At 63.2% G+C, this 10250-nt stretch overlaps 3 protein-coding genes across 4 annotated transcripts; all 3 read right to left on the reverse strand.

Moving 5' to 3' along the window:
• Positions 1 to 1665: 1665 nt before the first annotated feature.
• On the reverse strand, positions 1666 to 3973 carry GNMT (glycine N-methyltransferase). The gene is made up of 6 exons (XM_051793043.1): positions 3686 to 3973; positions 3398 to 3525; positions 2930 to 3043; positions 2310 to 2452; positions 2066 to 2187; positions 1666 to 1972 (listed from the first exon to the last, which is right to left on the reverse strand). Exons 1-6 carry the CDS (start codon positions 3889 to 3891, stop codon positions 1801 to 1803), a joined length of 885 nt encoding a protein of 294 aa, XP_051649003.1. The 5' UTR covers positions 3892 to 3973; the 3' UTR covers positions 1666 to 1800.
• Positions 3974 to 4306: 333 nt separating this feature from the next.
• Positions 4307 to 7925, reverse strand: CNPY3 (canopy FGF signaling regulator 3). 2 transcript variants are annotated; one of them, XM_051793039.1, is made up of 8 exons: positions 7783 to 7913; positions 6394 to 7320; positions 6228 to 6283; positions 5970 to 6093; positions 5752 to 5848; positions 5196 to 5318; positions 4907 to 5024; positions 4307 to 4795 (listed from the first exon to the last, which is right to left on the reverse strand). In XM_051793039.1, the coding sequence occupies exons 2-8, from the start codon at positions 6450 to 6452 to the stop codon at positions 4587 to 4589; spliced, it is 786 nt and encodes a 261-aa protein (XP_051648999.1). In that variant the 5' UTR covers positions 6453 to 7320; positions 7783 to 7913; the 3' UTR covers positions 4307 to 4586. The 2 variants fall into 2 exon arrangements, with proteins under 2 accessions (XP_051648999.1, XP_051648998.1); XM_051793038.1 differs by lacking the exons at positions 6228 to 6283; positions 6394 to 7320 and having other exon boundaries at positions 7783 to 7925.
• PTCRA (pre T cell antigen receptor alpha) lies at positions 7328 to 9889 on the reverse strand. Its single transcript, XM_051793042.1, has 5 exons — positions 9522 to 9889; positions 9055 to 9366; positions 8779 to 8820; positions 8326 to 8463; positions 7328 to 7563 (listed from the first exon to the last, which is right to left on the reverse strand). Exons 1-4 carry the CDS (start codon positions 9772 to 9774, stop codon positions 8354 to 8356), a joined length of 717 nt encoding a protein of 238 aa, XP_051649002.1. The 5' UTR covers positions 9775 to 9889; the 3' UTR covers positions 7328 to 7563; positions 8326 to 8353.
• Between the last annotated feature and the right edge of the window lie 361 nt (positions 9890 to 10250).

The following is a 10250-nucleotide window of genomic DNA, read 5'->3' on the forward strand; positions in this document are numbered from 1 at the left end:
TGGGTCCCTCACGTCTGGTGCAGCACATGGTGGCTGCTGGGAGCATGGATGACTTCCTCCTGGGGAGGAAGCTGAATCCCACGGTTGTGGGCAATTGTAGGAGTGTCTCCATGGGTGACAGGGCATTGGTAGGGGAGCAAGACTCAAACTGCATCCAGTTTGTCAGCAAAGCGCAGGGCTGGAGGCAGCTGCTTGTTGGGGTGTCAGCCCCTCCCCAGTGAGGGGTGCTGGCTGGAGGGCAGCAGCACACTGCTGCTCCAGCTGGCCTGGACTTAATGTAGTCTCTGAATAAAATACAGGGGTTTTAGCACTAGGTATTCACTGCCTGACCTCAAGTTGTTGCTTGCTGATGGTGGCTGTAGGCTTGGAAAGGTCCCTGCAAGCCCCTGGGTGGGCTGGGTGTTACACTGTCCTGCAGATAGAGTGGGGAGCACATCTGTGAGCTGGGCTGGGACCACTCTCGTTCCACTAGAATGGCTGGAGCTCATGGTAGATGAGGAGAGCTTCAGGGAATGGGGCTTGCTTTGCTGGGAGCTGAGCTCTGTCTGCAGAGGGAGCCTAGTGCTTCCTGGAGGTGCTGGCTGACAGGACATGAGGCAAGGGGCGCAAGTGGCAGCAAAGAAATTCCCAGTGGATAAGAGGAAAAACTTGTCACAGAGCGAGGGAAGGCTTCAGCCTTGGAAATACTCAAACCTTGGCTGGAGCTGCCCTGTCTGCACTAACTTGTGCTGAGCACCAGTTGGCCCGGACCCCCTGCAAGTCCTGTCTCACCTCCCTCTGCAGCCTCACAGCAGCTGCTGGCAGCAGTGTGTATGCCCGGCTTCCCGGCCTTTACCAAGGGTGCCAAACAAATGGCACTTGAGCTGTGTGTGGCCACCAGCTGGCCAGCAGCTGCCACCACCTGGTCCCTGCAGCTGCTGGTGCAGCCCCGGGGCAGCCTCACGCCCAGCCAGGGGCCCATGTGTGCCCCAGCCCAAGGGGTTGCTGGTGCTGGGCTTTGCCCCGCTGCTGTCGGCACTGAGCCTGCTGGCAGCTGGATCCCTGGGCCAAGGGGTGTGGCTGTGAAGGCCTGCTCCCAACTGAGCTCCTCCACAAAGGACTGGCTCCCTAGCAGCTTGTGGCATTCCACGTGTGAAGCTGCAGCTGGTGCATGCCTGGAGCCCTGTTGCTCCAGCTCTGGCAGCTTAGCGTGTTTGGGCAGAGCTGTCCCTGACCGCACTGCACTGTGCTACTGGATCTGAGCACCACATCTTCCCCAGGGTGAAAAGGAGGGAGCTGCAGCCACAGCAAAAGCACTGGTGGAGGCTCCAAGGTGGAAGCCCCAGTGAGGGAGGGGGGGTGGTTACCCCCACGATGGGGCTGAGGGGTGTCAAGCAAAGAAGTCAGCAACTGGTTGAGAGGTGCAGGGGAGAAAACAGGTTGCAGCACACTCCTGTGAGCAGTTCTGCAGTGGGCTCAGCAGGGATGTGTAACCACCTGGGAGCCAGCTCACCCTTGTCTCCACTTCAAGAGGACCCCCAAACCCTGCACCACAGGCATGGCTGGCACCTGCATCTGGGGGCTTGGAGGTGAAACTGTACCTGCACCCACCCCATGCTTCCCCCAGGCTGTGGCTGTCCCCCTTGCCCCATACCCTGCCCGTACAGGGACACACGGACCATGATCTCCAGTAGCTCTCACAAGTGTTCTTAATTAAGGAGCGGCATCTCCCAGGCAGCTCTCAGCAATGTCCCCACCCCCTGCTCGTCCCCAGAGCTGCTCGCAGCTCTCAGCCACCACAGTCCCATCTCCATGGCCCCCTCAGCCTGTCTTCTTCACGACGTGGATGAAGTAGCAGGGCACATGGGCCTGTCCCGGTGTGTAGGGCTGGAAGTCACCCAGGACACTGTGCTGGCACTTCCCTTGGAAGGCACCTTTCAGCAGAGCTGTGAAGGCCTCCAGCCGGTGTGGGTAGTATGAGAGCCGAAACTTGCTGCAAGGAGGCAATGCTGGTGAGGCCCGGGGACAGTGGGGCACAGTGCCAGCCACCCCCCGTGCCAAGAGCCACCTCTGCAGCCCCTCTCACCTCAGCTCCGGGTCTGCCCCCGCCTCAGTGGGGGGGACCTGCACCGTGTAGTCCAGGGTCACCATGTGTGCCTTGTTGTTTACCAGCAGCACTGAGGTGGTGATGTCCTTGGTCAAGTCACTCTGGGAGACCACAGGAGGACTCAGTGGCCCCCAGCCTGGGCAGTCCTGCTGCCTGCCCCACCCGGGGCCGTGGGGCTGGGGCAGAGGGGATTGGGATGGGGCAGGGTCTGCCAGCCACCCACCTTGTAGTAGATGTTCTTGCCAGGCGGTGCACAGCCCGTGGCCAGGATGTGATCATAGTTGCGGTGGTCAATGACCAGGACACCCCCGGGCCGCACCATGCTGGCAATGTTCCTCAGGGCCAGTTTGTGGTCACTCTGGTCCCCTGGGGAGGAAATGGTGGTGTCTCCAGGCACTGGCTGTACCCCATGGCACAGCCCATAAGGCCCCATCTTACTCATGTAGACACACACATACACCCCTTCCCCTACCATCTCCCCCCCAGTCTCAGGTTGGAGAACCGACAGCCCCACCCATGGCATCAGCTCAGGCACATTCTCAGCCTCCCATGGGGAACCCACCACCCCACTTGTGGCACAAGTCTGGGTGTGCCTCCAGTCTTGCCAGAGCTGTGACATAAATGCACACACCTCCTCCACAACCACCATGGAACCCAATGAGCCCACTCATGTCACAAACTGGGGCACGTTCTCAGCCTCCCTGGAGATGCACCATGACACAGCAGCTCCACTGTGTGTTATCCCCTGTCCCGCCAATGGCAGGAGTTAGGGCACATTCTCAGCCTGCAGGAGACGGTGTGCACACGTGCACAGGTACTCCCCCTCCCCTCCCTCCAACTCACCTTTAAAGTCAGGCAGGTGTGCAAAGGAGTTGCCGAGGCAGATGACTGCATCAAATCCGTCCCCTGGCTTCTCCAGGTCCTTCTCCAGTGTGAGCCAGTTGGCCTCCTCAATGACTGCAGCACAGGGAAATGGATGAGGGCAGGGACACGCAACAGCCTCCCCCGCCTGCAAGACCCCATCCCAGCACCACCTAGCCCTTCCCTGGCCCCTGCAGGTGCTGGATCTAGTCTGTGGCCAGCAGCCAGGCAGGCAAGAACCATGGCTTGGGTTTGCCGAGCAGCTGGCACCAGCAGGTCCCTGCCTGTCCCTGCAACGAGGCCACCCGGACAGCAGCAACCCCAGACGAGGGGCCTGAGCACTGGGAGGGGCCAGAGACACTACACGAGAGGGGCACAGGGCAGAGTCCCGTGCGCCGCGGTGGGGTGTCAGTGTCCCCACGCCTCTCCCGGTCCCCACAGTCCCCGCACCCCATCGGTCGAAGGGCTCCTCTTTGCGCCGCTCCCAGCGCTCCTTCAGCGCGTACTTGAGCATCTTGTCGCTGGCGTCGACGCTGGTCACCTGGAAGCCCTCCTCGAGCAGCATGATGGAGTCCACCCTGGGGACATGGCTGTCAGCAGGACCGAGCTGAGGGGGCCGGGAGGGCTTCAAGGGAGGGGGACACTGGGGATGGCCAAGGGCACCGAGGCCCCGGGTAACGCCGGGCAGCGGGGAGGGACACCCGGCAGGGCAGGCGGGCGCGGGGCGCGGTGCCTCACCCAGTGCCGCAGGCCACGTCGAGGACGGAGCGGCAGCGGTGCTGGCGGAGCAGCGCCAGGAGCCAGCTGCGGTACTCGGCCGTGCGGCTCCGCGTGTCCCCGATGTACAGCTGCCACACGCGGGCCGCCTGCCCGTCTGCGTACTGGTCCGGCAGCCCCTCCGCCGCCACCCCCAGCGACCGCGTCCGGTACACGCTGTCCACCATCCCGCCGACACGGACACCGACCCGGCCCCGCACACCGACGCGGCCCTCGCGGCCCCGTTGCGCCGCGAGACCCCGCCCCCGCCCGCCCGCCAATCGCCGCCGTGTCCGCCCCCGCCCGCCCGCCAATCGCCACCGTGTCCACCCCCGCCCGCCCGCCAATCGCCGCCGTGTCCGCCCCCGCCCGCCCGCCCGCCAATCGCCGCTCCGACCGCGCCCCTCCCGAAACCACGCCCCCCGCAGCAGCCCCGCCAATCCACGCCGCGCCCGCCAATCCCCGCCCCCGGCCCTGCCAATCACCGCTCGCCTGGCGCCCCCCCGCGGCCCCGACCTTCGGCCCGGCAGGGTCAGGGCCCGCCCGCAGCAGGATCCGCGCTCGTCCCGGCACCGCGGGCGAAGAAGGGCCGGCAGTGGCAGCTCTGGGGAAAACGTCTTTATTTACAGTCCCGGCTGGGTGCGAAGAGCCGGCGCCGGGGCAGCACTCGCAGCCTCCCGGAGCTGAAGCCCCCGGCAGGGAGGCACAACAGGGCTGGGTCCGCGGCTCCGTGACACCTAATCGCAGGATGGCACCCAGGCTGACAAGGCAGGACCGGGCGCTCTGGTCTCCCCCGGGTTGCAAGTCCCTTTTCCTTTGGTACCCACAGGCACAACGGGTTGAAACCCCAGAGCAGGCAGCCGCGGGGGCTGGGGCTGCGTGTCTACAGCTCATCAGCTGGGCTGTGGGTGAGTGGAGCCTTCTCCTGAACCCCCTCCTCCAGGGCCTCCCCTGTGTCCAGGACGCTGGCAGCTCCCACACTCTCATCCTTCTGGTCCTTTTTCTTCTTCTTCCCGCTCTTTTTTTTGCTCTGCTTCTCCTCCACACTTGCCAAGTCGCCCTTCTTGCCAGTCCACTTCTCTGCCAGGCAGCCTGGGGAAGAGAGGGGCAGAGTGGGCTCTGAGGGAGAGGCAAGGTTCCCTGTGCCCTGGGCAAGGCTCCCCTGCCCTTCCTGCACAGCCCCTGGCAGCAGCCAGGACTTACTTGTATCCTTTCCTTTTAGCACATGGTTGGCGCAGAGAAACTGGGAGAGATCCTCCGTCTGGTGATGCCTGTACCAGTCCTCGATCACATCTTCATACTCCTCCACCAGCACATCGCACTAGGCAGAGAGGAGAGCCCAGCTCCAGACACATGCTGGTGCAGCAGGACCAGGACGGCAGGTCCTGCTAACACCCTGCTTCCAGCAGTGCACCCTTAGACTCTCTCCCCTTCTACTCTGGCCCACCAGGTCACAGAATCCACTGAGGGCCAGTCCCACTGGTCTGGGTACCTGCTTTTTGAGGTCAGCCACCTCAGCGGAGGTCTCGTTCCACAGCTCATAGGGGATGTCCATCACCACCTTGACGCCCTTGTGCACCAGGTTGTGCAGGGTCTCGAATGTCTCCGACATGCCCTGAAGGAGCAGAGCTGCGTGGTCAGGTGGTGCTCCTCCTGCCAGGCTCCCGCTCTCCCCTCCCAGTATTAGCCACACAACCCTGCCGAGCAATGCAGGAACGTGCAAGCCAGACAAAGTCAGGCCCCTGGGGGGGGCCTTATCCCCCAGGTAAGGCATTACCAGGAGGGAGTTCAAGTGGCAACAAGTCCCTGTCTGCAAACGTGGTTCCAAAACCAACAGGAAGACAGCCTCTGGTTCCCTCCATGCAGGCGAGGGCAGGGGCCTGCCCACCGCCACCAAGGACAGCACCCCATACCTGACTTGGGGGGCAGCATGGCCTCTGATGCTGGGCACTGGCAGGGGATCCAGAGGATGGGAATAATGAATGTGATTTGTCACCCTGGCAGTGCAGGAGACATTTGGGAGCAGGGAACTGGAGGACAGACCTCACCTTCGCGAATCTGTTACTGCCACTCCTCTCCTTGTGCAGGTTGTAATCCAACAGCCGCTTGCAGATGTTCTCTGTCACCTCGATTAACCGTATGTCCCTGCATGAAGATGAGGGCTCAGGCTTAGCATGGCCCCCCAGGAACAGCCTCTCAAAGCCCTCAGCTCTGCAGACCACAGGCAGCGACAGCAGCAGGCGACCCCCATCCCACTCCTACTTACGACTGGGTGTACTTGACGGCAGAGCCCTTCCCGTCCAGGAAGCCGTACTTGGTGTCAATCACCTCCTTGGTCTTGCCAGTCTCCTCAAAAGCAGATTTCAGCTCCACAGCCACGTACTTGCACACTGCAGGGAGGAGAGCACAGGCAAGTTAGGGGGTGTCACTGTTCTGATGGCCAGTGGGACAGAGCAGCTGGGACAGCAGCAGGAACTAGCCCAGGAGCCAGGCACACCAAATCTGCTGTGAACACAAAACACACCTTGGCTGCTCAAAGAAATAACCAGGAATGGCTCAACTGTTTCCACTGGAGAACTCCTGAAGCACGAACACTGAAAACAATGCTTCAGTGTAAGCCAGCCACTACGGCACAGCTGGGAAGTCAGACAGGGCCAGTTCTGCCTGCAGGTTTCCCCCGAAGCTTCTACCTCCACAACACAAGCTTCTCTCTTCCTCTTGAAGACGACAGGATCTTTTCACAACGCATGTCCCAGCACGGGTCGTAGTTTCTCCTCGTGACCACAGAACATCCCACCTGGTAATGGTTCCCTCAGTGCTCTGGGGACACAGGGACCATGCTGGGGACCAAGCGGCTGGCAGGGCCCAGTGGGCTGGGTGGCAGGACAAGGTGCTGGCTATGGACTGTGCCACTGCCAGAGAGGCCATGAGCTCCAGCAACACTGCAGCAGAGATCACAGCACCAACAGCTTTAGAACGCAGTGCATGGTTTCTTTTATAAAACTAAGAAAAACTTTTATTTCTTCTGTAAAAAGAGTTCAACAGAGCTACAGAAAAACAGAGCAGGAGAAATATCTCAGGCATTTACAATTGGAAATGCAGAGGGGTGGAAAGGAGGCACTGTGTCGGAGGGGTGGAAGCCAGGCATGGTGTGGCCCTTGCTTGCCCAAAACTAGGATTGCAGGAAGCTGGAGAAAGTTTTGTCCTCTGCTGTTTGTCAGGAGCCATCTCTTCTTCAAGCCCCACTCCAGGAGAAGGGCCAAGCCCCAGCAAGAATTGTCTGGTGGCAGCAATGAGACATTGTCCCAGGCAATGATGTGAGCAGAGGGTCGTGCCACAGGCAGGAAGAGAGCAAGGTGGCTTCTCCAGAGCTCCCATGCATGTGTTGAGAATCCCTGTGTGCACCTCCTGCACGATCTTTTCTCTGCTGGCACCAGGGGCTGGAGGTGGCTGCAGCCATTTCTCAGGTAGGATGAGACTCAGGCCTTGAGGATGTCCCTTTCCACACCATATCTGCTGCAGTGTCTCCACACATGCCAGGTGTGCTCACTGCTGGATCCAGTTATCCAGGTGCTGCCCACAGCTATTGCTGTTGCACACTGACACAGGTTCCAAGCCTGGGCAGGAAGAGGAGCAGAGGGTAGTCAGTGCGCTCTGATGCTTCTCTGAGGATGCAGGTGTCACTGCGGAGCTCGGACATCAGTGTCTCCAGAGCTACTTCCTCAGAAGGGAAAGCTTTGTAAAGAGCTCCATATTTCTTTATTTTGTCTTTGCCGTCCAGCTCCACCTGTCCCTACACAGCAAAGGCAGAGGAAGCCGCAGCAAACAGCAAATGTCCGTCACGACCTGCCCCGGATTGCCTGTGAACCAAGGAACTGCTCAGGGAGGAAGCGTCGCGGAGACGAACTGTAAGCAGCAGAAACGAGCAGCCCCAGCTACGAACCGGGGACACCGGTGCCCGCGGGCAGGAGGCGGGCAAAGGGGCAGCCCGCAGTGGCGCAGCCCCGCACCAGAAACCCCCGGCTCGAACAGACAGCCGGCGACGGCCGATCCCCCCCGCTCCCTGCGGCCCCGCTTACCCTCGCACTTGCTGGGCAGCCGCACCCAGTCCGAGTCGTCGCCCCTCGCCAGCGCCGCCGCCATCAGCATCACCAGCAGCGCTGCCCCCGCCACCGCCGCCGCCATGGCTCCGCTTCCGGGGCGCGCTCCCGCCGCGCCCCACCCGGTAACCATGGCGACCGAGCCGCGCCGGCCAATCCCGGCGGCGCGCGTGGCCCTCACGACCAATCCCCGCCCGCCTATCCCAGCGGCGCGCGGCCCCGCCGGGCGGTCCCGCCGAGCGCCCACGTGGCCCCGATGCGAACGGCCGCCCCCGGGCTCCTTCCCTGCCCTGGAATTCTGGGAACCTTCCCCCCGAGCTACCTTGGGCTCCCTTCCCATTCTCCAGGTAATTCCGGGGCCATGCCACCCACAGGAACATGGCAGCCCCTCTCTCTTGTCCCCCCAACACAAGATTCACACCCAGCACCCCCCCAAATGACACTGTCTCTCTCCCTCCCTCTCCAGTCTCCACAGTATTTTGGGTGCCTTTCACACCCCTAGGCCGAAACAGGCGGACTTACCCCTCAGGGGTAGGCATCTGCCAAGCCCTCAGCTCTGGGCGAGGAGGATAGAGGTGAGGAGGGCATCTGAGAGCATGACCTTCAGCAGCACCACCCGAACAGCCATGAGCAGAGCTGCCAAGGCATGGTCCGAGAACACTGCAAAGGAAAGGCGGGGGTGACGCCTGCCACAGAAACCCCACTGCCCCCACATCTTCTCCAGGCCTGCCACAGGGCCAGGTTCAGGGGGATCTGGAAGCCTTACGTGTGCCAGAGTCACCTCATGTCACCCTCATGCTGTCCCTGAGGCAGGCTGGCTCTGACGCACCATCCCCATTCTTCCCACCAGGTGCCTTCACACTGGGAAAACCCATCCCAACCACCACACAGCTGCAGTCAAGCCCCTGCCAGGAGCCCAGCACGGTTTTCTCCCTGGTAACTGACATTCACACCACGGTAGGGCCAGAGACTCACCAACTGTGCTACCAGGACACAGCTCTGCCACCTCCTCGTTGCCTGTGGGATGAAAGAGCAGCTGGGGAGGCGCTGGCAGCCCAGCACCAGGTGTGCAGCAGGGCTGGCCACAAACCCCTTCCTGTGCCTGCCAGTCGAGGCAATAACGTTGGCCCACAGGGCCTCACACCTGCTTCCAGAGACCCTGCCACCCCCATCCTCAGGGGCCACCGGGGCATCCAACAGTTTGGGCAGCAGTGGGCAAGGCAGGCAGAAGCGGTGGCAGCAGGGTCATACCCATGATGCGGATGGGGCTGGAGCTGTGGGACGGGGAGGTCCTGTTGGCCCCGACATGGCAGGCGAGTTCTCCCTCGGCCAGAAGGTCGTTGGAAAGGAGGGAGACAGAGCAGACGGTGCCACCATCCTCCTGAGAGGCCCCGTAGGCAAAGGACGGCAGGATGCTGCCATTCCCGCTGGAGATCCAGACAGCGTGGCCGGAGCTGGGGGCCAGGTCGCTCACCACACAGACCACCAGCTGCCGACGCTGCCCGGCCACCACCATGCTCAGTGGTGGGGCCAGGGTGGGCAGCGGCATGGCTGCCCTGCCAACTGGGGGAGACAGGGTTTTAGGGGCACTGCATCCCTCACACATCCCACCCAGCACGGCTGCCAGCACGGCGGTGCTCATTCTTCACACACAGGCTGGTTGGCATCGGGCCCGTCCGCCCCCGGGGCTGTCCGGGGGCTACTTGGAGGGTACTCACGGGGCAGCAGCGGGAGCAGAGCGGCAGCCAGCAGCACCCGGGGCACTTCCATGGCGGCTCCGGCACATGGGGCTGCCGAGGGCTCAGCCCCCAACCGCGGCACCAGCTGCGCCGCCCCTCGCCGGGGCTGCGGGGCCGGGGCTGCGGGGCCGGGGCTGGCTCCCCCCGCCGCAGTAGTACCGTCCCCGCCCCCCGCCGGTGGTACGGCCCGCCCCGCCCCCCCGCTGCCGCCGCTCCTTCCCGACCCCGCCATGGAGCGGGTCCCGGTCCCGGCCCCGGCGCCGCCGCCGCCCGCCGCCTCCTTGGCCGAGGTGCTGCAGATGGTGCGGAGCGGGCGGGAGCCACCGGGCGTGCGGCGCCCCCGCGCCTCGCCCACGGGGGACACCCCCACCGCCTCCCGCCTGCCGCCGCCCACCAAGCCCTGGGAGCGCCGCCCCGGCCCCGCCGGGCCCTGAGCACGCCCCGCGGCCCCAGCACGGCGCTGACGGCAGGTGATGTAGAAACGTACCGAAGAACTCTTGACCAGCTCTGCCTTGCGGCGGGGGGGGTGGAGGGGAACGGAGGGCGCCTGGGACAGGGCTGGCTGGCAGTGGGGCAGCGGCTGCCGTGCACTGAGGGGGGCATGATGAGCTCCCGCCCCATGGTGTCCACGCTGCACGAGCGCCACTCAGGGTTGGAGCCAGGCTGGAAAGGCCTCTGCTTTCTTCTGCTTCAGCCAGAGACAAGCAA

Source organism: Manacus candei, unplaced genomic scaffold (genome assembly GCF_025592945.1).
Source record: "Manacus candei isolate 608988 ecotype Guabito, Panama unplaced genomic scaffold, ASM2559294v1 h1tg000035l, whole genome shotgun sequence".
In the NCBI taxonomy this organism is placed as follows: Eukaryota; Metazoa; Chordata; class Aves; order Passeriformes; family Pipridae; genus Manacus; species Manacus candei.

Coding starts and splice junctions, on each gene's coding strand:
- GNMT (XM_051793043.1), bottom strand. CDS start 3,891: ATGGTGGACAGCGTGTACCGGACGCGGTCGCTGGGGGTGGCGGCGGAG. Junction 2,453..2,929: donor ACACCTGCCTGACTTTAAAG/GTGAGTTGGAGG, acceptor TTTCCTCCCCAG/GGGACCAGAGTGACCACAAA. Junction 1,973..2,065: donor GGGGCAGACCCGGAGCTGAG/GTGAGAGGGGCT, acceptor GCCTCCTTGCAG/CAAGTTTCGGCTCTCATACT.
- CNPY3 (XM_051793039.1), bottom strand. CDS start 6,452: ATGCGTTGTGAAAAGATCCTGTCGTCTTCAAGAGGAAGAGAGAAGCTT. Junction 6,284..6,393: donor GAGAAGCTTGTGTTGTGGAG/GTAGAAGCTTCG, acceptor TTCGTGCTTCAG/GAGTTCTCCAGTGGAAACAG. Junction 4,796..4,906: donor GCTAAAAGGAAAGGATACAA/GTAAGTCCTGGC, acceptor TCTCTTCCCCAG/GCTGCCTGGCAGAGAAGTGG.
- PTCRA (XM_051793042.1), bottom strand. CDS start 9,774: ATGGCGGGGTCGGGAAGGAGCGGCGGCAGCGGGGGGGCGGGGCGGGCC. Junction 8,821..9,054: donor CAGCCCCATCCGCATCATGG/GTATGACCCTGC, acceptor TTCATCCCACAG/GCAACGAGGAGGTGGCAGAG. Junction 8,464..8,778: donor GTGTCCTGGTAGCACAGTTG/GTGAGTCTCTGG, acceptor TTTCCTTTGCAG/TGTTCTCGGACCATGCCTTG.